Source organism: Drosophila takahashii, chromosome 3L (assembly GCF_030179915.1).
Source record: "Drosophila takahashii strain IR98-3 E-12201 chromosome 3L, DtakHiC1v2, whole genome shotgun sequence".
Taxonomy (NCBI): domain Eukaryota; kingdom Metazoa; phylum Arthropoda; class Insecta; order Diptera; family Drosophilidae; genus Drosophila; species Drosophila takahashii.
Window position 1 is genome coordinate 8,889,310 of NC_091680.1, and position 25,635 is coordinate 8,914,944.

At 41.8% G+C, this 25,635-nt stretch overlaps 5 protein-coding genes across 9 annotated transcripts; 1 reads left to right on the forward strand and 4 right to left on the reverse strand.

Moving 5' to 3' along the window:
- Positions 1 to 137: 137 nt before the first annotated feature.
- Positions 138 to 766, reverse strand: LOC123003110 (uncharacterized). Its single transcript, XM_044394658.1, has 2 exons — positions 725 to 766; positions 138 to 662 (listed from the first exon to the last, which is right to left on the reverse strand). Exons 1-2 carry the CDS (start codon positions 764 to 766, stop codon positions 138 to 140), a joined length of 567 nt encoding a protein of 188 aa, XP_044250593.1.
- An 806-nt stretch (positions 767 to 1,572) lies between these two features.
- lqf (epsin homolog lqf) lies at positions 1,573 to 11,194 on the forward strand. Of its 5 annotated transcripts, none has more exons than XM_017154031.3 (10): positions 1,573 to 2,002; positions 5,666 to 5,817; positions 6,322 to 6,410; positions 6,476 to 7,134; positions 7,200 to 7,878; positions 8,033 to 8,123; positions 8,186 to 8,457; positions 8,527 to 8,628; positions 9,745 to 9,805; positions 10,013 to 11,194. In XM_017154031.3, coding segments are annotated over exons 2-9 (1,923 nt in total). In that variant the 5' UTR covers positions 1,573 to 2,002; positions 5,666 to 5,816; the 3' UTR covers positions 9,775 to 9,805; positions 10,013 to 11,194. The 5 variants fall into 5 exon arrangements, with proteins under 5 accessions (XP_017009520.2, XP_070070325.1, XP_070070326.1 ...); XM_070214224.1 differs by lacking the exon at positions 9,745 to 9,805 and adding an exon at positions 8,991 to 9,428 and having other exon boundaries at positions 1,574 to 2,002; XM_070214225.1 differs by lacking the exons at positions 5,666 to 5,817; positions 9,745 to 9,805 and adding an exon at positions 8,991 to 9,428 and having other exon boundaries at positions 1,574 to 2,014.
- Positions 11,195 to 11,962: 768 nt separating this feature from the next.
- On the reverse strand, positions 11,963 to 12,878 carry LOC108065772 (trypsin). The gene has a single exon (XM_017153909.3). It carries the CDS (start codon positions 12,876 to 12,878, stop codon positions 12,099 to 12,101), a length of 780 nt encoding a protein of 259 aa, XP_017009398.3. The 3' UTR covers positions 11,963 to 12,098.
- Positions 12,879 to 13,192: 314 nt separating this feature from the next.
- LOC108065771 (trypsin 5G1) lies at positions 13,193 to 14,473 on the reverse strand. The gene has a single exon (XM_017153908.3). The coding sequence runs from the start codon at positions 14,257 to 14,259 to the stop codon at positions 13,342 to 13,344; it is 918 nt and encodes a 305-aa protein (XP_017009397.2). The 5' UTR covers positions 14,260 to 14,473; the 3' UTR covers positions 13,193 to 13,341.
- A 211-nt stretch (positions 14,474 to 14,684) lies between these two features.
- On the reverse strand, positions 14,685 to 15,620 carry LOC108065751 (trypsin 5G1). Its single transcript, XM_017153887.3, has one exon. The coding sequence runs from the start codon at positions 15,590 to 15,592 to the stop codon at positions 14,690 to 14,692; it is 903 nt and encodes a 300-aa protein (XP_017009376.2). The 5' UTR covers positions 15,593 to 15,620; the 3' UTR covers positions 14,685 to 14,689.
- Between the last annotated feature and the right edge of the window lie 10,015 nt (positions 15,621 to 25,635).

The window sequence follows — 25,635 nt, forward strand, 5'->3', positions numbered from 1 at the left end:
TAGGAAACAATTTTAGTTCAGCAATTTCCGGTAGTTGTGTTATACCACTCCTACTTAATAAAATAATTAAAACTGAAAAAGTGTGATCACCACGGTTTCTTTATTGCATGCTTGAATTGGTTCTGGGAACTAACACTTTAAGAGGTGAGCTGAGAGCAAATGACCATGTTCTTTGGGAAGGCGGTGTAGTAGGTGGTCAGGGTGTTGACAGCATCGCTCACACAGACGACGGCATTCGGTCCGGTTTTGGGAATCTTTTCGGCCAGTGCGATAGCACTTTCAACTTGCTCCTTGAGGGACCACACCTTGCCCGCAGTCTTCACAACGCAACTGCTGGAGACCTTGGGCTCCTCGTCTTCCACCGAGGCGCACGTTTTCGACTTGAGATTGACGATATCGTCGCAGGTTTTGACGATCTTGAGGTTAGCGTTGATCAGATTGGTCACATCCTGGCTGGCGGTGGCGCCACAGGACTCCACGTCCGCGTTAAACTGCAACGCACTGTCCTCAATGCCGCCCACCCACTTGAGGACGCAGTTGAATCCCTTGATGCTGCGCAGGGTGGCCTCCAGAATCCTGTAAGTTAGCCCGAGCGCACTAAAAGCTTCTATTTTCACATCGCTATCGGTGTTTTCGTTGGGGGAAGGCACCAATGCATTAACCTAAAATTGGATTTTTTGAAGTTTTTAGGTGAAAAACCTTTATTTTCTAGCTGCAAACTTACGCAGAGCAGGCCAACAGCTAAGGCTAGAATGGTATACTTCATGTTGTCGTTGTTTTCAATCAACTATTAGCCACCGATTCCGATGTGGGCCTTTTATATTTGTGAATTAAAACCAAATTAAACTTTGAGCTAGTCACATTGACGCCCTGATAACGTGCAAAGCTAATTGATCAATTAAATGTCGAGTTTATCTATCGTAATATTCAAAAAACCCACTAACACAAAACACGCACTTATTAACAGATAAGGATGGGCCTTAAATAGATTTTTTAGCAACCTGATATGTGCAGCTTAAAATATTTATATTTGCGCGTACTTTTCTGGGGAAATTAATTTTAAACAAGACTTTTATTTCAGCAAGAAACTTTCAAATTTTCAAACCAGTGGAGTTGCCAGACCACTTTTTCAGTGGTTTCCGGTGTCTGTACAGAAATGTTAAGATTAACGTTAACGGTCTAGCTGCGGTTGGTGTCTCCGCTAAGTTAAACGGTCTAGGCCTAGCAAGGACACACCTTAACATTAGCGGGGACACCCATCGCAGTCTTTGGTGAGACCGTTTGTGTTAATTTTAACGATAGTGGCTGTAAACAAAATGTTTCTCGAAAAAAAATCGTTTTAGATATCAGGCTATATTTTAACAGATTAAAGATGTTCCATACACTGGAAAGGAGTTCCAAATCGCTTGATCAGCGTTGAAATCATTCAATACAGTTAATAAACTATTCTTTCCCCTTTTGTTTTTAAATTTGATAAAATTAAAATATCGATAGATTTTTGTATACTTTTAGTATATTTGAAAAAGTAAATATGGTATTTCTTCGGCCGGACGGTATTAATTAATCGCTGAGGCCGCGGTCCTACTACAGCGCAGAGTGCAAAAAAAGAAGAAAGAAATAATAATTCGTGTTTTGTGTGCAGAGTGCAAAGGGTAAATAGGCTGTAAAATCATCTCGGCCGTCGCAGTCGAGTGCCCGAAAAGTCGAAAAAGTGCCAGGATCTTGGATACCCGTTTCGTGCGCGCAGCTCCGCTGTTTTTCCTTTGTTGACGTCGCATTGTCGTCATCGTCATCTTGTGACCGTGTCTATTCGAGTCCGAAAAAAGAAAGAAAAGAAAGTCGTAAAATATAGAAAAGAAAACTAGTTGGGGAGGAGGAGTCGCACACACACAGGCACACAGACACACACACGGAGCCCCCCACTCACACACACACTCACGCAGCCACACAGGCGAACTGCAGTGAAGCAACAAAAGCAACAATAAACACAGCAACATTGCAGGTGAGCGAAAGAGTAAGTGGGAGGGGGCAACAAACATATTTCTCTTTCTCTCTCTCTCTGGGGATTACTTTTTACAATAATCAAATTTAATTTTCGTAATTAAATATCCCCTGCCCAAATGTAATTCCCCCGCTAACAGTTTAAACTATGTTTATTGATAACGCTTCTTTGGCTTTGACTTTTGTGTTGTTTGTTGTTTTAATTTGATAAGTGCCGTTAGCCGGTCGAATGATTAGTCATAGTGATTCCAGGGTTGCCAGGGGCGTGGGTGGAAACGGGTTTATGCTTGCAACGGGGGGCGTATGAGTAATGAATGAAGTTTCAGTTTCGCACATTTGGGCCCCCACCAGTGCGTCGGTGTGTGTGTTTGAGTGACACAAATGAAATCTAATCGCATTTCTGACTCGTTATCACACGCACACAGCCACAGAAAGCACCCATGTACCCATTAATTTGTATATATTCATATGACACCTATGTAATGTACGCCCGCATTTACAACAGATGCAGCAGGTTTGGAAAATGCAACAGTGGCGGTGGGTGGGGGAAACGGGGAGGGGCCCTGCGATCGTGTTGCACAGTGGGCAGCATCATCAAGCGAACAGTGACCTTCGTCGCCAGCGGTTAACCCTTTTCACCGGTCTGCGATGCTAATAGAAAAACATCTCGAAAGCTCAGATAACCGTAAACCAAAGGCAAACATTTCACTTGCAAAATAATAGTATCTTCAGACAGTGGAAATTCCCTAAGACTACTGGTTTTAACAATGTTTTGTGTTTTTTTAATATTTCAAAAAGAATGTTTATTTTTATTTTTGTTTTGAAAAAACAAATTCTGTAGTAAACAAAAACATAGAGTAATTTTAAAGCGACAACATAGTACTCATAATGTTTGGAATTCCACAAAACTATTTTTATTAAGAAAAACAGAAATTCACAACTGCGATAAGCTTTGAATGGTTGCTATAAAGGTTAAAGCGTTTCAGAATTTGACCCAAATTCGGAATTTAAGAAACGATAAGCAATATTTGTAATAAATCATACAAAATTTCTTAAAGTTACTACAACTATAACCTACATAAATATTTTTTGGATTTTAAATTACAAGGTAGATCTTTAAATTACAAAAAATTCAAAATAAAAAAAGCTCAACTGTTTATCGTCAGAGAACAAAAAGTATACCCAAAGAGAACGATTTTTTTACCTGATTACCGACAGGCTTTCATCAATATTTCACCTTAGCGGAAACATGCTAAACGCCTGACAATAATGCACGTCTAAAAGCCTCGTGGATGTGGAATATTTTGCTCGCCTTTAATTGCTTTTAGATATAACGAGCGATCCCAGAGTGATCAGTTCCATCGCGCATTTCGATCGGGGAGCACCTCGCACATCGCACCGCTTCCTTTTCGGTTTGGTTTTTCAGTTCGGTGTTTGGAGCGATTTTTTCAGAGCTTTTTCGCTACGTTCATTGAACCGCTGCCCCGTCAAGGCTCCCTGCCTTCGAACAAAGTGACTCGCAACTCGTTCAGCATTCTGTTTGTTTTGATACCCCCACACAGGCGTACTTATATTTTTTGGCAATAAAACGGCGACGTCTTGCCGAAAGTCAAGTGCAGGAACACAAAGAAAGCTTCACTGCCTCCCCCTCGCCCCTTTTTTGCTCTGTCTGGCATTCAATTTGCTCAAGTTCAGGCAACCACCATAACAAAAACAGACCAGGAACCACCCCAAACCCCCACCACCCAGTATTTCTTGACTCTTGCACTTCATTTGCGTAGTTTTTTTTGCCTTTTTTCTGCGCGACATTTAATTGAATTATTTCGCCTTCTTTCCACTAAATGAAAACAAACAAACAGATAGCCCTTCTTCACTACGATCGTCGTCTGTGGATCGGTCAATGAATTTTGCTCCCCGGATACGAGTATTCCCCCACATTATCACTCGGCTGCTCGCATAGCTCGAATACTTGCGGAACGGGTTTATCTGTGAGTTACAGTTTTGAGGCGGGCTCTCGATGGAGTTTCGCCGCTGCCGGCTCTCTTCGATATGTGTCAAGTGCGTTGTTTACACGAAAAATAAACAAAAATAAATATAAAAGTGGTCGGACGGCCACAAGAACGGTGCTTGTATCAAAGCCAACAATGATTCTCCAGTTATAAACTGGTTAATATTCGCTATTTAACATTCTACTACTTTTAGCAGCACCTCTGGACTTTTCTTGAGGTTCGATGGGGTTAATTACTTTCTTAATTGCTTTAAAATCGGTTATATTAAGGGGAGAACCTGTTTATATATTTTTAAACAATTTCCAATAGATGTATAGAGATAATAATGTTCAACCTTATCGTTTTCCTTATAAAATGTGGTATATGCTTATCAAAAACAAAATATTTGTTCTGTTTATAGCCCGATAATATTATTTTCAATAAATTTAATTACCTTGTAAATTTTATGAAAACGTAACCCACGCAATGTGACGAAATGCGGTTTTATCTACTTTTTCCAAAGACAGTTTTAGAACATTTCGTCTGGCTTGTACAAAGGCACGTAGTTATCTTATCTGTAATCTGCTCGAATTTGCAACGGTCAGTCGGCTGCACTAAGATATATGTGTGTATATACTCGGATTTCTTTATTATTCTAAGTTCTCAAAGAATTTTCGCCAATTTTGCCAGCGAATCGATAACAATTTGATTATACGATGTGCATTTTTTGCTTTTAAAAATAGACTTACACCGCGAAAAGGAAGGGGAAAAAATCAATTCATTTGCTATAATTTCTCGCTGTGGTTGTTGCTCGCCATTTAATGCATAATGCAGCTTGGCCGCAGAATTTGCATATCCAGACATGGCCGTAGACGATAGTCTGTCCACTTTTGATTCTTCTTCTTTGGTTATTTTGCATTTTTGCGGCTTCTTGCTTTGGTCTGCCATGGGTTAAGTTCAAGCTGAGGCATTTGATGCAGTGGGGTCGTTAGCTAAATGAAATGGTTTGTCGGAAGAAAGAAATTTAAAGTATCAGATAATTCTTCTTAAAATCGTTTTTTAATTGGCGCGATGATATTGGATTGACCCTTTAAGGATATAAAAATGCTTATATTGTATTTAATAATGAGTTTATTAACTTTTTTCCTTATATTTACAACGGATACTATTTTTAAGGAATATAATTTGTGTAGTTGTTGGTTCACTCGGAATTAATATTTATGTAAAAATATTTTATTAATATCGCTTTACTTTCATAATTGTTTTTTGTGCAGTGTACTGCCCAGTCGCCTTGGAAATGTCAAGGGAAATACTCTTTGCTGTGTTTTGTGTTATTTTTTGCCGTGCTGTTTTTCCCTTCTGTCTGCATTTCGTTTCCCGCAAATTGAATTATTTCTTCTAGGAGGCCTCTGGACTGGGCCCACATTTCTAGTATTGTAAGGTCTGGTGTGGTTTTTAAAGCAGCGCTTTAAATCGGAGCGTTTTTTATATTTGTTGTTTTAAATTATGCTTTCACTCTTTTATTTCACTTGAGTTTAGCAATACCTTTATCTATCTAATTGTGTGTTTTGCACCATTGCAACGACAAACATTTGACTATATATAAATATGTATATCCGTATGTGTACTCTTTTACTATGTATTTTGATTGTATTTATCTTGTATCTCATATTTAGCTTGCTTTGGAGCACTTAAACAGCAATAAACATAAACCAAACCGAAAAAAAACAAAACGAATAAAGGGCAAAATAATCTATAGCTTTTATTCAAGCAAAAGCCCAAAGTATAGAAAATAAAAAGCAAAGTCAAACGCAAAAACAAACGAAAAGTAAGTCTGAATGTCAATCCATCCCATTTACCTTAAATTTCTTTAAAAAAAGCATCGTCAAATAAAAATGGGATATGTTAAACCGATTCGAATCGATTTGAATTAGAGTTTCAATTCTCACCACACAGCGCAGCAACACAGAGCAGCAAAACTCACCATACCGATCACGTAACACCTTCCACACACGTTCCAAAACCAATGGAACCGATTAGTTTTCACCAGTTTCTGTTTGTTTTTGTTTAGATTTTGTAGTCCGACACACATTTAACACTCGAAACTCGGTCTACACTTCAGAAAACTTCACAGAAACTGTCAAAAAATAACTGAAATCCCAAATTAACCCCTCACCTATTCGCATCCACATCCAAGCGGGACTTTTCGATAGCAGAACCTAACCCGAAAACCAATAACCCCTACACCCAAATAACTCCCTATTCCCTTCAAGGGTAGGATAGACAAGATATAGCCATGTTAATACCCTCTTCCATACTTTTCGTCACACAGTGAGAAAGCAAAAGGACGATATGCAGGTCAATGTCGCTGGTCTGCGCAGAAACATCAAGAACCTTGCGCACAACTACTCCGATGCTCAGGTGAGTGATCTGATAGATCTGTATTCCAAGTAGCTATATAACTAAAATAAAATTTTTTTAAATAGGTCAAAGTGCGCGAGGCCACCTCAAATGACCCGTGGGGTCCGTCGGCCGCCATCATGGGCGAGATAGCGGACCTCACCTACAATGTGGTCGCCTTCTCTGAGATCATGCAAATGATCTGGAAGCGCCTCAACGATCACGGCAAGAACTGGCGCCACGTCTACAAGGCTCTCATCCTGCTGGAGTACCTGATCAAGACTGGCACAGAGAAGGTGGCCCAGCAGTGCAAGGAGAACATCTTCGCCATCCAGACGCTGCGCGAATTCGTTTACTTCGAGGAGGGCAAGGATCAGGGCACCCATGTCCGTGAGAAGGCAAAGCAGCTGGTTAATCTCCTGAAGGACGACGAGCGGCTAAAGAACGAGCGTGTGAAGGCGCTAAAGGCCAAGGAGCGATTCGCCCAGCATCCAAGTGGTTTCGGCAGCGATGGCTACATTGATGGGCCCTCGCAAAGGGATCTGCCGCCTGGCTGGCAGGAGGAGCCGCCCAAGTCCGTGTCCGAACTGGAAATGGTTCGGCCCCAGACAGCCGGGGAGGAGGAACTTCAGCTCCAGCTGGCCATGGCCATGTCACGAGAGGAAGCGGAACAGGAGGAGGCCAAGCGGCGCAGTGATGATGTGCGTTTGCAACTTGCTCTTAGCCAGAGTGAGCAGGATTTCAAGTAAGTAGAGGGAGTAAAAATAAATATATCTTCTTAGGTTGCTAATCAAATCTTTATTTTATAAGGGATCCAAATGGACGACCCATTCCCGCGCCCAAAAAGGAGGAGCCCCAGAGCCATTTGCTCGATCTGCTGGACATTTCGCTTGGCGCCACAAGCATCTCGAGTCCGCCGTTGGGTGCTGCAGGCGGCGCTCCAGCGGCTGTAGTCGATCCGTGGGCCACGCCCGGTCCCCGAGCTCCCAGCCAATTGTCTGATCCCTGGTCGGGAACTTCGTCGCCGCAAGTCGATCCCTGGAATCCCTCCGCTGCCCCGCGTACAATCATGGGTGCCGGAGTGCCGATGAGTTCGGCGCCATTGGGCGGAGCAGCTGGAAACGATGCCTGGGGAGGTCGCACCCAGTCGCCATCGGTGGCCTCGGGCTCATCCAACGAGGGCTGGCTACAGACCAATGGTAATGCCAACCAGAACGGACGTGGAGCCACACCGGCTGGTCCTCCTGCTGAGGGCTGGTTGATAAAATCAACTGCTGTCGGCGCTTTGGGAGCTGCGCCCGTTAGCCATGCGGCAAATAATGGCAGCTCATCGGCGGATCCTTGGCTGGTGGAGCCAGCAGGATCAGCGGCAGGAGGAGGAGCAGCAGCTGCCGGTTTGGCGGATCCCTGGGCGGGAGGAGCAGCACCTCAGGCTGGCGCAGGTGGCCTGGATGATCCCTGGAAAGCCCTGGGAACTGGCGCCATTAAGGTAATGTCTAGATAATTTAATTTACTATTAAATTTTTAGTTGTATTTACCTAATAAATAATCTAATCGAATAAGCCTGACCTTTTGTTAGTTTTTTCTTGCTTTCCATATCTTTTATTTAAATTATTTACCAAAATGTTTTATCTAAATTACAGAAGCAATCCCCCGAGTTTGATGAGTTTGACTTAATTACTAACCGGAACAAGAGTGAGCTGAGCAATTCGAACGCCTCCAACAATAACAATGGTAAGTCTTTCATTAAACAAACATAATCGCATTCGAGCTTATCAACGAGAAACCACTTTCAGCTTCTTTGCTCGATGACATGGACCCGCTATCGGCGAACTACGGAAATGGAGCTATAAACAGCAGTGTGCATCCGTCGACGGGCGCCACGGCAAAGAAACCGCTGAAGGATGCCCACTCCTTCCTCGGCGAGAACTCCGCGCTGGTTAACCTGGACAATCTGATCAAACCGATTGCGCCACAGACGCAAACGGGCAATCAGCCGGCATACAATCCATTCAGCGATACCGTGATGCCGCCCAAGACGAATCTATTCCAGCAACAGCAGCCAGCCGTAAGTGGAGATTTGAATTGGATTTTAGAGATATAGTTTACCTAATGAATTTCTTATTATTTTCTGCAGGTGCCGTCCATCAATCAGCTGAAACAGCAAGCTCCCTTCTCAGTCAGCATGAACCAGGATCCCTGGGCACCCGTAATGGGTGGCGTTAGTGCGACTTCACAGGTGAGTTGCCAGGATTTTGAGGACTTTAAATGCGTCTGCGGTGTTAGGGAAACTCTACCAACTTGTACTTGTAACTTAATTATTTTATTGAGGTTTTGCTGTCTGATGATTTATCGATATTTCTGTTTACTTTTCGAAACTATCTTATCATTTCACGTGTGCATTTTGTTTCCTATTATTATCGTTTGTCCTTCTGTCATTTCGTATTGAGCAACTTTTGCATGTGAAACCCGATATCCTAGCCCAAACTTCCGCCTCCCGTGCGTCCCACTAGCCTCAATTTGGGCCCCTCGTCCGCGGGTGAATTTCAGCTGTTGAGTGCGTTTAGTAATCCCATCATTCCCTCCGCCAACATCCTCCAGCCACAGCTGAATTCGCAGGTCTACAGCGCAGCGTACCAAAGCAATAGCAGCACCAATATCATTGGCAACGGCGGTAACATGAATAGCAACTTGAATAGTTCCACCAGCAATAGCACCATTTACAGCAGCTATATGCGTCCGAGTCCGGGGATCGATGGCATCCGCAACATGGATATATTCACCGACCGTCCCTACTATAATAGTCCAACAGCACCGGCTGACGAAACCTATATGTACAATGGCAACAGTAATAACAATATCAACAGCAATTATGGTACTCCCAGACTTTACTCAAGCTATGCTGCCAGCTATAGCAGCGCCCTATCCGATTCGCTGGCCGAGACCCCGGGCATTAGTGTAGCGCCCATGGGCTTCGTGGCCGAGCCTGTCATGAGTTTTGGTCCCTCGTCCTCGTCGGCCAACAACTGCAAGCTGGAAGTGAGTGTGCTGCCGCTGAAGCTGTCGCTACTGCCAATTCCACTACTACTTCCTCTGCCAAAAGTTGTCGTTTATTGTTTAGCTTGCGTTTTTCTGTTTATATTGAATTTATTTGTTATTTGATTTAGTTTCCTTTTGTTTGACTTGCAAGTATGAGAATTACGAACTGCCAACTGAAGAGTGCAGCAAAGGAAATAGGTTTAAAATAACTATTTAAATTACATTTCCTTTGCTGCTCGTCTGAAAACAAGTACGCATCTTAACCCTAAACAGCTCTGCTAAAACCCAGTTGATCCATAATATTTTCTAATTGTAGCCATCAATGGAGGCTTGGACGCTTAAATAAAACACATACAATATGCAATAAATGCAAATGGGTAAAATGTTTTTCGAATGTGCATGCTCCGCTATCTAACTCGTAGACCTCCCCTCCTAACAAACTAAGAACATTTAACCTTAAAACTAACCCCAGTAGTTGGCTAAAATAGCTCTAAGCTCTGCATGTAGTGCGCTTATTTATAGCAAATTAGATTTACCCGCACCCCAGTATCGAACACTAACTAATCCGAACTCGATTTTTGCAGCAAAACAACAACATGCCGTGGATCAAACCGGAAGCAGCAACAAATCCGTTTTTGTCGTAAACTGGAGCCGATCAATCAACAGCAATGTAAGCAGGAGCAGCAATGGGATCATCAACTAAGGGAACGTCATCTAATCAAGGCCTGGCTGGTGTATATGGAGCTGTCCAATAGCATTAGCAACAATAGCAGCAGAAGCAACCAATTTTAGCTCTACATAACTGCAGAGAGAGAAATATGAATTAATTAATAAATTATGTGTAAGGAAGTATTATTAAACTGTAAAATATGTGATGTACGTGAGAGAGATAGCCAAGATCCAGCGATAGAAAGTGAGGAGCAGTAGAAACAGCAACGACACCCAGCCAAGATGAGTAGAGAAATCAGCCAGTTTTCGCGCAGGAAGCTTACATTCAATCAGAACTTGAGTCTAACACAATTGCAATAACTAAACCTGTAAACCAGCCCCTAAGATAGCATAAGGCATCCCCAACGCCACTCAACTGACTATGAAATTATTCTCCCTACCATTCACACACGAAATTTTAAGTTTTTAAAGCTAATGGGTATACTGTGCCCCTTTAAGTTGAGTGGTTGTCTGGGATACCAACTGTCAATCTTCAAGTACTTCCTTAGTTGATCATTTACTACTGTTAATTAAGTTGTATCCTTGTTGAGGCAAAAACCAAGAACGAAAGCGGTTATTGGAAATCCGATCGAGTCCAAACGAGAGATGCGAAAATGAAAACTAAAATTGTTATATAGCTTTAAAGATTGCATCCGAAAAGAAAACATGTTAAAAACAATGGTAAACAAATTATGTGTGCTTGTAATTGTAAATTTTTTACGTTCTTATTTTGTGAAATTTATTGTGCGCGCATGTTGCAGAAACCAAATACAATTATTAATGGCTTTTGGCTATCGATTTTTAAACACATTTTTACGATTTTTTCGAGTTGACAGTTGATTTGTTTGTGCATTCGCTTTTGGTCCACCTTCAAGACACCAATGCATACACGATTTAAAATTTACAAGAACCTTAAAAAAAAACACATATACAAAGAACAAGATAACAAGAGCAAAAGGAAAAAACAAAAATGATGGTATACATTTAGGCTAGAATACGTAACGAATTGTATAAGCGTAACTTAATGATAACAAAATATACATATACATAAAAGAGAAGCCGATTCGGTGTGAATTTATGCTTAAGAGATTTACATGCCTAACTAGCAAGCGTATACACCCCACACAGCTGATACCCTTTTATATATATAAACACAGCCCCAAAAACACATACACTTGCGAAAATGCAAATTTTAAGCATATTTTCATATTATTAAAATTTTATTTTAACTAAAAAAAGCGAAGAAAATCCATGTAAAAGTCAGACCACTTTTGATGCTCCCATTGCACAACTAAGCGGGTGGCGACTGAGTGTGCCAATGCCCAGGGGCCTCCACTTGACAGCCAGCGCCAGCATTCAACACTTTGTTGGGGCATCACACTCATGTCGGATACATCGGGCAGAGGCAATCCCAATCCGAATCCCCGATCCCGATCCCAGCAGCAACGGCAGCACGATTATGTTAATTTCGGGGGCCGCCAGAGTGCAGCATTAACGGAGCACGCCCACCGCATATGGCAGTGATATTTTGGCCAGCTGGGATTGGGATGTGGATGTGGATGCGGATTCGGGATGGGGCTGGATATGGATATGGATTGCTGGATGTGGCTGTTGCGCAAGTGGCCAGCTAGCTGGCAGGCTGGTTTCGGTTTTGATATTTGACATGCGCCAGGGGCCATCAGGAAACTTCGTTTAAATGAAATCAAAATGCACAAATACATAATTTACACAAATTTGCCGTCGACCGGCGGTACGAGTTTATCGCCTTGGTTGGGCACGAAGAAAGAGCGGCTCCTCAGATGGGAAATCGCTGGCGAATTGTATAATGCAACGAGTATTCCAGGAGCGATGAGCAACCAGCAGATGCAGGAAGAACTGATTTAAAAAGTGGCACAATATAGTATTCATAAAACGGAAAATCTTGCATAATACAAATCTCTTTTATTGTTCAATTATTACATTTCACTTCATGTTAATAATACGATTATTTTTGCTATCATTTTCCAGGACATTGAAGATCCAGGTAACATAGTTGGCCAATCTGGTGTAGACTCCTGGAAAACGAGGATCAGCACAGCCACGGGCAAAGGATACGATGCCATAGCTACTGCCACGATGAACCAGCGGAGCTCCTGAATCTCCGTAGCAGTGATCCCGTCCAGCATCCGCCGCACACACCATGTCATCCGTAATGGGTCGATCCAATTGCGAATAAAGTCGTTGACAACGTCTCTGATCTATAACCTTCACCAGAGTGCCACGTAGCTTGGGTTCCGAGTCACTGTCATCGGCATCTGGATTACCCCAGCCGGCCACAAACAGAGTTTGGGGAAGGATATTAAGTCCTGGTAGCGGCAGCTTTACCAGCTGAACACTTCCTCCAAGAGTGAAGGGTTTACCAATCTTCAACAAAGCGATATCGTTCTCCAGAGTCTGCAGCTTGAAATCTGGATGAAGGACAATCCTCAGCACCTCCCTTTTCTGACCACCCTCATCAGCAAATGCGGATCCTGCGCGAACGGAGTATCTATCTGGATAGTTAACACAATGGCCTGCTGTGACCAACCACTGGGAAGTAATCAACGCCGAGCTGCAACTGTAGTTCCCATGCACACTAATAGAAGCCAACCAGGGTGACATATGAATGGGCAGCTCCACGCCACCTACGATTCGTTCCTGTGACGATTTAGCCCAGGTTTTATGGCCACAAATGAGCAATAAAACCAACGCCGAAAGTTTCATCATCCGTACAAAAACAAATCGACCGTAAAGATCAAATATTGGTCGATAACTGAAAGTCGAGTTCTTGACCTTTTGGCGCGACCTCCGGTTTAGCAAAGAGTTTAGAATCAAGAATGCTAATGACCTCCAGTTTTGGCATGCGACCTACTGAATATTGATTGGCCTATAATTAATACTCTTCTCTTGGAGGTTTGACTACAAAATGGATTGTCATTCGGTTTTCCTCAAATCGTTTCATAACAAAACTCTTTTGCATATTACGTATACGTTCTAAACATTTTTGCTAATTTATTCATTCGTAAAATTCAGAATTTATTATAAAAGAAGATTTGCAAATTGATGATTATGACAATAAATAGAAATTCTATCTAAAATTTAAATCAAAAAGCCGGTTCGCGAAAGGAAATTCTAAGTTTATTTCTAGTATCTTGATAAAAATAGATTTTTTTGCATATTTCATTAACTAATTATTGCGCGCGACCATCTTTATCCAGTTAACGTATTGCAAGATATTGCAATAGACTCCAGGATAATTTTCGTTGGCACAACCGACTCCAAACGACGTGATACCATAAAGAACGCCACTGTTGACCAGCGGACCCCCAGAATCTCCCGAGCAAGTGTCTCGGTTCTTTCGCTTGGCACAGATCATTTGCTTGTAGATCTTGATCCCTGCTTTCCTGTAGTCCTTTTGGCATTTACCACGTTTCACTTTGCAGACTACTACGCCCCGCAGATATCGCTGGGCATTCTGGGCATTCGCTGAGGTCAGACCCCATCCGCTGGCCAGATAGCACTTGGGCAATCGCTTGGTTTTCGTCGACGGAAGCTTGGCTTTCTGGCAACACTTGTTGAACTTCAGTGGACTCTTCAGCTTCATCATGCACAGGTCGTTCTTCATGGTGTACTCGCTGTAGCGCGGATGGCACACAATTTTCTGGACGTGACGCAGTTGACCACCTCTTCTCTGCTGTGTGGATCCCGCTCGAACCGTATAGCTTCCAGGATTACCAATTTTACAATGCTGGGCAGTGAGAATCCAGCGGTTGGATAGTATAACGCAGCCACAAATGAAATAATTATTATAATGCAGGGAACACTGATACGGTGCTCGGCTGCACTTGATCTTCTTGCCATTCACAATCCTAGTTGGCAGGTAATCCTGTGCCTCCAAGGCATTTATCGCAGGGTTACTGGATATATTGGCTGGCAAAAAGTTCTGATGCTTTTGTCTTGGCCCTTGATAAAGCAGGTAGTGGGTGCCATTATCTATGTAGTAACCGCTCCAGGCAGGACTTTGCAATTGTCCTTCTGCCGCCAGGATACACAAATAAAAAACTATCCCTATTCTTGTTAAACTACCAATCTTTGCAAAATCCATTTTTATAACCGTTCTGGGCCACGATCGCCTCTCGACTGAAACATCTTAGAACAATAGCTCACCTTTCGACCTCTTGCTTCCCGGTTTCATAATCTGTTTGTATTCCACTGTGTTTGGCCATTTATCTTTGGCCGCGTTGAAGTAGGCCAAGTTAATTAGCTGGACTAAGAAAAAAAACTGCCCGCAGCGCCTCGCAGATTTGACATGCTGTCAAATGGTTGGCATAAGCCACACTCTCAAACTCTAAAGATTCCTAAATCCCAGCCTAATCTTAGATCAAACACTTAAATATAATTAATTGCTTTATAATATGGCGAACTTTGCTGACCAAAATTATAAAGCTAAAAATTATTTAAGGTGTTAGGTAATTTATTATATTACATTACCAAAAAATAAATTCCGTTTTTAATTCGTTCCTTAAATTGATATATTAATTATTTGCTATGACATGTTTGATCCAATAAATGTATTTTTTCACGCTGCAATAGACACCAGGATAATCGCTGGCGCAGCCAATGCCCCAGGAAACGATTCCGTAGAGGATTCCGTGCCTGGTCAGCGGACCGCCAGAATCGCCGGAGCAGCTGTCCTTTTTCTTTCTACTGGCGCAGATCATGTCCTTGTAGACTTTGATCCCGGTACCCTTGTACTTCTTCTGGCACGTGGTCCTATTCACGAAGTCGAGCTCCACGCGGCGCAGATAACGCTGGGCATTCTGGGCGTTAACCGACGTAATGCCCCAACCACTGCACCAAAATTTTCTGGGAAATCTTTTAGTTTTAGGAGAGGGCAATTTGACTGGCTGGCAACATTTGTTGTAGAAGATCGGTGACTTGAGCTTCATCATGGCCAGATCGTGTCTCATGGTGTTTTCATCATATGCCGCCAAGGCCCGGATCTTGCTCACATGTCGCAGTTGGCCATAACGCCTCTGTTCATCGGTTCCCACTCGCACCGTGTACTTCTCGGCTGGTCCAAAGTAGCAGTGATGGGCAGTCATGACCCAAACTCGGTTGATAATTACACAGCCGCAAACAAAGTAGTCGTCGTAGTGCAGAGATCCCTGGAAGGGGGCTTCCTCGCACGGGATCCTTTGGCCATTGACGATTCTAGTATTGAAATTCTCTTTTGCTTCCAGGGCGTTTATAAAGGGATTTGAGGAAATATTTCCAAAATTGGGCCGTACATCCTTTCGTTTTTCGTACAACAGGTAGTGGGTTCCATTGTCCTTGTAATATCCGGACCACGCCGGATCCTTTTTGCGTCCTTCAATCCCCACTACAAGTAGTAGCAGCGCAGCACATATGGTAAGTTCTAAAAACCGCTGACCCATTACCGCTCAAGACCACGATCGCGAATTGACTAAACGATTTCAGCATTATCGACCCACCTTTCGACCTCTTGCAAAATGATTCGGGCCTTTTTAATGGGCTTCACGAGCTAACTAAAACCAGTCTATGACTTTGCCATTTCTTTTTATTGGGTCAGTTTAGAATTTGCAATTTTTAACCCCTTACAATCGGATTCCGACTTTTTGCATAGAATTTTCTAGATGAAGTCATCGTTATTTATAAAATAAAATATTTCAGGTTTATGTGGAGTTCTGTTATCAATAAAAGAAAAGCTTTAATATTTGAATGCAAATTAAATTGATTTACCTTTTTTAAAAAATCAATCAATTATCTTAAAAATAAATGGGTTAATTTTGAGAACTTTTGTTCTGCTTTTGGCCGTGTCAAAAAAGCGATTTGTCACGAAAGTAAAATGAAGCGGGTCTTGACTTTATCGCTGGCATAAGTTTTGCATAAATTTCGCCATAATTTAGCCGGTGCTTTGTCGTAGTTTATTGCCGCTAGTGGCAATGGCTTATTACCCCTTTTCACTCCTGCTTTTTTTTGCGGCAGGTTTCGGCTGCCCATTTTTGGTAGGGCGCCGCTTCCGCATGGCTCTCGAGCTGTAGACTCAGGCGGAGACAAAACAATAAAACTATTAATTTAATGTAAATTTTGCGCAGCTTAATTATGTGCGAAATCACAGGGGACACAATGGTGGATGTGGACACGGCCGGGCAGGAATAATTAGGCAGGCGCACTCGCACAAAAGTGAAAGGAGCACTTGGACTTGGGACCAGGTCCCCAGTTCCCCAGGTCCAGGTTTAGGCCATAATGGTGCCGCCGATAATTATGTAAGCAGGCAGCAGAAATTCATTAGCTCGGCGCCTATGCAAATTTCTTTTTACCCCGCTCCTTAAATTGCATTTACGCGGGAGCTGCCAACTGCCAGATAGCCGATAACGGTGGCATTTCACTCGTTTCTGGCCGAGATTACTCGCTTATCGCCGAATGGAATGCCAATTTCTGTGCAGCGAAAGGGAGGGAGGAGATGGAGGAGTGAGCCAGCCAGTTTCGTGTGGCGAAAAGCGTGAAGAATCGCAATTTGTATGGTTTAATTAAAAAATCTGTCAAATGCCAGTTTGTGGGCTCATTAATGTGTTCCTGAGGCAGGCCCCAAACAGCGAAATCATGCTTGACATAGCATGAACCCGGGCTCCAATAGACCATGCCGTTCCACATCGCGATATTATGCTCGATATGTGCGGCTCACGTTGATGTCTACAGGCAGATGGGGGAACTGCTGACTGCTGCCTGCACCTTTGACAAAACGCCAAACAAAAGACTGAGGCAACGAACCTGGTTATTACGAGCCTGTCGCGGCGGCTCTTGCATAATAGGAACGTTGGGCCAAATTGATTTTTAATTATGGCTTGCCAAGAAATATGTTGAAATACCAAATGACGGGACGACTGTTCTGGGAACGTTGCTTCTTTTAAAGGCGGAACTTAACAAGTTTGAGGTCTAATGAAGTTTTGATTATTTTAGAATTTATATTTAAAATCTATAGCGGTTTTAAAGAATGATAGGATAGAATTTGTGAGTTTTTTCATATTATGAAGTTAAATTGATGAAGCTACAGAAATAGACTTTAAATTCAAAATAAGAGAAATAAAGATCTCTCGTTATGATCGCCTGGATTACCCGCAATTCGGTGGCAGCAATTAAGCCATTACAGTAGTGGCCTCTGCAGCAACTTTCATTTTCTGGCATAATTGAAACATAATTTTTGTAGTGTAAAATCGCACCGGCCGGCACTCGAACACGCCAAGTGAATTTCACCCATTTCGCACGTTTCATGTCGAATCGAGCCCGAGCCGTTAGTTAATCATTTGATGGCATTGCGCAGCCTTTTTGTCAAGTCAGCACGCGAGACGCACCCGACCAGTCGCCAGATATCGGCAATTATCACCGGAGCCATCAGCTGCCGATAGCGATAGCGAGTTCGGAGTACTCGGAGTGCTCCCCACTACCCACTCCAAAGATCCAGACTCCACTCCATTCGGATCTGGCCAGGCGCACCCAATATACCACCTCCTGCGACCCTGCTTTCCAGTCCTGTCCGCCCGGGATCCGCCCATCACTTGGAAGAATTGTGACATTTAGACACAACAAATCATAGCAGGCAGCATCATTAGATTGCACAGAAAAAAAATGTTTTTTTAATGAAATAAGTGAGACATGAGATGGTTTTACTTTGGGATACTTGTTAAAAATCATTTCTGAAATAATGAAATTAAATGAAATGTTATAAAAATGCATAATAATGTTAAAACTAAATAGAATGATAAATATTTCGCAGTTAGCTTTTCCTAGAAATATTATATGATTATTTTGTAAATGATATATCATTTAATTTTATAAGGTACCTATCATTCGTTTCAATGGTATATTGTATCATTTATGCCTTATGTGTTACGTTAGTCGTGGAATAAAAAGGAGCCCTAAACTAAATTAGGCTTAGGAATCCTAATTTAGGATTGATCTATATATTTTTTTTTTCGGTGTTCCTCTGGCTGCCTAGTTTTGTATGTCAATGGGTGTATAGAAATCGAAAGTTTCACACTTGTCAATTAAGTGTACCGAGTGGTGGCTCTTGTTGTTGCCGTCTCCACACTTCATCATGCGAGTCGGGCGGCATTGCCGGAGCTGGAGCTCCGTGGAGCTGCAGTTGAAAAGCGGCTGTCAATGAAAATGAAATTTTATTGAGATTTTTCCGACCCCCCCCCGAGATTAATTAGAAAAGTGCCTGCATTTGTATCGCGGGCCGTGTGTGTTTGGGTAGCTTAATTGCTTTGACGTCTCGTGCGTGTGTGTGGTTATATAAGTCGTAAAATACTTAAGCCATAATAATCTCCAATTGGAAACGACTATCACTTTTACTATCGACTGCCCCGACTCATAAAGCTAACAAGCGAAAACCGCTGACTCTTCTAAGCGATTCTGGTGTGGGGGCAGTGAAAGTAAACGCTCCACGGGAGCGGGTGACAATGTTGCAACTTGCGGCTTATGCAATCAATCTCATCCGTCAGCGGCAACCGATCGATCTGCTCCCGCTGCTCATTAAACGCACATAATTGTTATATCGATGAACGGGCACCTACTCGCGACCGGTTGCATTCAATGGCCAAATTTGGTTAAATAATGCACGGACCACTACTGGCCACTTTTACCTGGCCGAAAAAAGAGCGAAACGAAAGCGAAAGTTCTTTTGTCTTGTGGTTACCTAAAAATAAAAAGCACAGAGGAAAAAAGTGCAGCTTCGCTTCGATTCTTATCGCCCCGCTTTTTACGCTGCACTCCGCTGCCAGATCGGCAGATTTATGCACTTTTCATTTCACTTACCGGCCAACAAGCTCCACTACATGAAACGATGCCGAGTAGCAGGAGCAACCGGCAACTTTCTTCGGCACTCCATCGAAATTATTATGCGGATATGGGGGCGCCAACATTGGGACGCAGGGACACCCGATTCATCCTCATCCACTGCCGATTCTTTAAATTGCCACTTGCACTTGACCGAGCACATGCCACCGGGGCAGGCGGAATTGGGAGGAAAAAGGTGCAGGAAGACCACATATAAATAAGGATGCACAGTGGTTAACTTGGATTATGAAATTTTCTTAGTTGTGATATTTAGAACATATCATATGGCTTGGGAAGTGCCTTGCCTGTTAAACAGAAGGACAAATGGAAGAAAACTTTGCGCTAAAGTACAATAAATATAAATAAATTATTAAAAATAAATATAATATTTCTACAATATATAAACATAATAAAATCAACAAAATATGCTATTATGTGTTCTTAAGACGAATTCTTTTTAAAATAATCGCAGATCAAAGGATTTTAGAAACCCTGAAGAATGACAGAAAAATAAATATAATACCTTGTTCAGTGGGTTCCATTAATGGCGACCACTGTGCCTTTGCTGGGCCACCCAGAATGTGCGACAAACTGGGCCCCAATTAAGTTTGCAGCGTTTTAATCGAGTCGATGCGTTTTCGGGCATTAAGTTTTGAGTTTTTCAGTTCACAGGTTGGGTTAATTTGTGAAAGTTTTGTGTAAACAAAGACCCAAAGCGCCTCGAGGGTCTCCAACTGCAGTTGGTCAGTCTCCAGTCCGCAGTCCACAGTCCTCAGTGCGGCCATAAATTCAATCAGGCGTGGCCAGTGGAAGATCGAGATCGGGAAAGAGGTGTACGAGCGATGGGCAGACGATGTCAATATATTTCTTTCCCCCGGTCTCGGTTGACATTGGCTTAAAATATTTGGAGTAAAACTGATTTAATTGACGTTGACGTTGCGTAATCTGCAGGCATTGGCCGTGGCCCTGCCAATTGGCCGCATCCTGTCATTCCGGGGCGATAACAGCGGCAATCAACTGGACAATAATGTGGCATAATTGGCCAGCCCAGGTCGGATTTAAGCTGGGCCCGAAAACTGGGCTCAAACTGGGCTTTAACTGGGTTCGAACTGGGTTAGTGGCGCCAACAGCCGGCGCCAAATCGAAAACTCGAAGCGGGACCCGGGCAAAAACCAAAACAAAGCACGGCCCATGGAAAAAGTGCAGAAAACGAAGCCAGATCGACCGACCAGTTCGTGTCATGTGATTTTTATCGTTAATAGGAAACAACTGCAGCAGCGGCAGCAGCAGCAGCCAAATCCAAATCCAAAGAGACAAGTACAAAGCCAAAGCGCCGCCGATTGTTGCTGTTTCGCTAGTTTATATCGAACAAATGTTGCATTGACATGAAAAGGGTTTTTATTCAATTGCTGGCAACATGCTACGCCGCGAATAAAAAATAAAGTACAAATAAAAATGTAGGCGCCTGTGAGTCAGTCTGCACAGAAAACAGAAGATTTATATCTTAATATTGGCAGATTCCAACTAACTATCCAACTTAGTTTATAATAATAAATAAATACTATTTACCCTTCCTTTTAAATAACTTTAAAATTGTTGTAATTTATTAAACCAATATTTAAATACCATCTCAATTTGTTTCTGTGTTCCCAGTGAAAAGTGTGCAATGCTAATCCGGCTGTTGTTATTGTTGTCTCGCAACTTTCATAATAAAATCAACAACGCAATCAAATTACAAGCCTTGGAATACATATAAAAAGTAAGCAAAACAAATTATGCAAAATGTTTTAGGCACGAAGCCTCGCCATCCCCAGTCGCATTTGCAATCCGTTTAAGGCTCGCGAATCCCCTCGGAAACCCCGTGAAAACCCCTCCCCCAGATCTGTGATCAGTGATCACTTACAAGTCAGTCAGTGAGGCAGCGACTGAAGGCAGCGCCAGGTCAGTACTCTCACATTCACCGCATCTGACTGACGGACAAGGTCTTCGCCATTTCCATTTCCATTTCCATGTCGAGCTCTACTCTCTCTTTCCAAAGAAACTGAAAGTTCTCTTGGGGGAATCCTTAAAATAAAATAGTTTTCATTTACCTGGTACAATCATGAGTTCTGTCAATTGGTAAAATGATGAACATACAAGTGCGGGATAATAACAACAATAACCGTTTAAAATATAAAAAAGTAATGTAAATTGTTATATCATATCATGTAATATCATATAACTTATATGTAAACAGAGAATCAATTAATACATAATTAATTAAATCATTAAAACATTTAAAAATTGTTAATTCATAACAATTACTTTAATAATTGATAAATATTTCGATACGTTGTTTAAATCTATCCATATTTTTAAGGACTTAATGAATTTGTTTATTTTGCCCTTTTGTTGCACATAATCATTATTATTTATGATCCTCTTTTTTCCGAACTTTGAGTTATTGAGACATCTTTTCGCAGACACTTAACGACCTTTCCTCGCCTTTATGGCCAACCTATTATCAACTTTCAGCACCTTGACGTTGACGTTTCCCTATCCCGATTGATTATGACAGGTAATGAATGGACACCTGAAACGGTGACAGTCGGTCAGTCAGTCAGTCGGCGGACTTTCGTTTTCGGTGTTTCTCCGGCGCTGAAGTTGATGTTGACAAAATGCATCGGATTCTGCGATATTCACGTGAGAGAGAGCGACAAGCCAGGGAAATTAATTATAATTGGCCGCGGTAAATATGCAGAGATGCGAAATGCAAACTGCAAAATGCAAATGCGAGATGCAAACTCGTTGGCAATCAGCAAAATCAATCATCGGGTGAGCAATTGACGAGCCAGCAGCAAAATCAGCAGAAAATGGGCAATAGAGTTATCAATTTTAGTGCCAAACATGTCGCATTTCGGCGGTGAAGAGTGAAAATCGGTGGCAGGTGGTCAGTTTGTGGGGCAACCTTGGTTCAGTTTCTGTTTCACTTTTATTATTTCCCCCCCGCGAAAAACATTTCTGCCGGTTTCTGTTGAATGCCGCGCTTAGTGCGTAAAATTTCATTTTATAGCACAAGGCATTAAGACGCCGCGCGCAAAATGAAGTTGTAGCTGAAAGCGTGTAAAATAATAACCGTTGGCACCGGCAACACCAACGGGTAAAAACAACAACTTGAACAACCCAAGGTGAAGTGTCGCCTGGCCTTGCCCCCTTTGCCACTCCCCCTTTTCCCGCCCCAACTGGTGTCACTTTTATGGCCCCAACTTGTTGCACTTTCGTTGTTTATTCATCAGACATTTAATCAGGTGCGGCCCACTGCACATCATTTCGTTAAATGTTATTAAAGTGTGACCGAAAGGTGAGTTGTTTTAAGATGAGTTTCGATATAATGAAAGACAAAAATAAATATTTATTAATTTTGATTTCTATTTAATAAATAATTAGTAAAGATTATTTACCAAAGTTTTATCATGTGACGTTTTCAAATTTTTTAATGTAATATTTCAAAATGTAAGTTTCAGAAGGCTATTTTATTCCATCTTATCGATAAAGTATCCTTTCAAACAAGATATATTCTTAAAAAATTGTTATTTTTTGATTATATTTCTTAATGCTACATTTTTGTATGCTTAATGAAACATGAAATTGTAAAATCCCTGATAATAGAAAGTTATCATGTGGCATAAGCATATCAGCCTGGTCAGTAATTATGTTTAAGTCTTTAAAGATAATTTGATTTTTTAGGTCAGTCAATAAAACATAAGCGTAACAAATTAAGTTACGCTTGATTTTTGGTTACAGGCTAAAGATTAAAACATTCAATTAGTTTACAATGTTACATAAATTGGATTCTGACGAATGAAGGGAAGGCATTTTAAGGGCAACACCCTACACAACTAACACATTTTATTAGCTAATAGCTCGAAACGTAATTTTACCCATAATTTGAGTAATTTATTTATAAATTACACTTAACTCGTTGAACTGCCGGCACCTTGGTCACACTGCAGTGGCGATTGCAATTAACACTGTGCATATGGATATGCATTCACATTTCGTTGTCGGCGCTGATGATGTTGCAACCGCAACACTTACCATTTACCACTTAACTCGGACCTCGTACCGCATGCCTCTTACTTCTTACCTGTGGTAGACCAAAACCAAAACCCAGACTTCCAAGCCAAGTGCAGCGGCCACTCGAGTTGTGAAGTGCATCAGATGCATCGGGGATGGGGGGCTATATCGTCGCATTCAAATCTTCCGCATGTCAAGGTCAATTAGCATTTGGCCGGGGCTTCCAGCTCCGATCTTCGTGCCAGTGCTGTGCGTGATAAAAATGTCAAAAGGTTTTCATTGGCATTTTGATGTGGTTATTGCCGTTTAGCGGCTTAGGCACTCGGCTTAGCCATCGATAAGTGTTGCCATCAGCTCGAGTCCACTTCACAAATATATATCCACCTATAACCTATGGTGAACACAATCCGAATGGAAAAAAAGCAAAATACTCAGTAGACAGAAGGCGGGGGCGTTGGGGCCGTGTCATTGAACCGCTCGATAGATAGAAAGTGACCGCTGCTCGGCCGCTATCCTTGGTGATCTATCTTAGTGGCCAAAATAACATACCTACAACAGCAGAAAAGTTTTCACTCCTTTCGCTTTCATTGCAATTACCAAATACGATTCTTATTTTCAATTTCAATATGACGACGACGACAGGCACGACAACGACAGCACAGTGGTTCAAAAGAGGTTTATTTGAAGGTCAGATGGTAAAGGATACATTTTTCAATCATTTTTCAATCTATAAACTTGAAATTTAATAAATTTGCAAAGTATGTAATGAATATAGTCTTAAGAAATCTTATCAATATTGTAATTTTATTTTAATATTTTGAAAAGAGGTAATATTTTCTTAAGATCGGTAAACATTTTAGCAGATCGTTAGTACAGATTTATATGTTCAATAATTTTTTTAAAATATTAGTATCCTGAAGAAACCCGAGAACCTTGCCCCACTGTGCCCGATCCCACGAAGGGGGAAAAAGCGCCCGCGACAACGCAGTTTCGCACCAAATTTGGAGCCAGGAGCTCCAGCCAGCCGATGCCAGGCTTTTGGCCATGGCAATAACAATAACGGCGGAGCAGCTCGATGATCGCTCCAGTGGCTAAAATCCAGCTCCAGCTTAAGCTCCAGCTCCAGAGCTCGTGGCCACGATCGCTGCTCCTGCTGATGATGTCGGCGATGTTGTGTTGCCGGGGCCTATTACCATTTGGCTTAGTCAAATCGTTTGTTATGTTTTTATCTTGATGTCCAGTCACCTTGATTTGTTGTAGAAAATGCAATTTTTGGCATGCTCGTTGGTCTGTCGCCCCGTCTATTGGCTACCGTTGCGAAAAGTCTGGGGATCCGCGGATCCCGGCCGATGCGTAGGGTGAATCGCTTTCCCAGACGCGCCGATCGCCGATGTCGTGGGTGACGGACTGCCAATGAAAGTGAAATTGCCGTCGACTGTTTAGAATTGAAGTTGAGCGAAAACTCGACGTCCATGCATTGGCATCGATCAATTTATGGGTCTGCCTCGAAGTCCAGGTTCAATGCACTGTTTTCGTCATCACCACATTTTTTAACGTTTGACTACTACACATTAATCAGTTTGATAAAATTTTGCCATATTTCTAATATTATTATATTTTTTTTTTACTTGAAAAAAAGATCTTATTAATCATTCGCTTGTAAAATATGATTGGCAATTAAGGGTTTATGTTTCGTAAATATTAAAAAGGAATCTGACTATAAAATAATCCTTTTTTATCCCTGTCCAATGATTTCGAGAGCTTTTCGATTCATCCAAGGGGGCGATGTCAAAGGTCAGCGCATGTCTTCAGGGGGTGGGCTCGGTTGGCGAATCTAGAAAAATGCCACATGAAAACGGTGAGGCACAAAGACAATGGGCAGACGTCGACGTTGACTGCTTGTTAGGCTGAGCCCAAACAACTTAAAACAAACAAACCAAAATGCCGCAGCTACAAAAACCAAAACAAATAACGGGCAGCAAACAAACAATAACAAAAAAGCAAGCAAGAAATCGAACGTCTAGTAAACAGAAGCCAATTTACCCTCACAGACGGAAAGAAAGTCCAATAAGGGGATCTGATATAGTTCATGCGAGTGGATTGAAAGATTTATATCTTTGAAAAAACTTTTTAGAAATTCCAGGGATAAAAAAAACATTTCGCATTTGAAAGTATTAAAAAGGTTATTATTTGCGTTTATTGAGCAAGATTTCAATAAAACAAATGTTCTATCTGTATTATCATTGAAATTATAATTTCATTGAATTGTGTAATACATTTTATAGTTATAAATAAATATTTTAAAAACATTTAACAAGCCTTTCTTAAGATATTGGAATTCTGAATTATATACAATGCAACTTTTGAATTGTTAATCCTTTTTATTTAGGTAATTTAACATATCTTAAAGATTTTATATTATTTTGGATGACGCTCATCCGATTGTTTTATTCCAAAACCCCTACAAAATGCACTATACCTTTTTACCAGAGGTACGCAAGCAAATGCAAATGCAGGGATCTGATCATTTGTTGTTGCCTTTTTGGTGGCTGCTCTGTTGTCA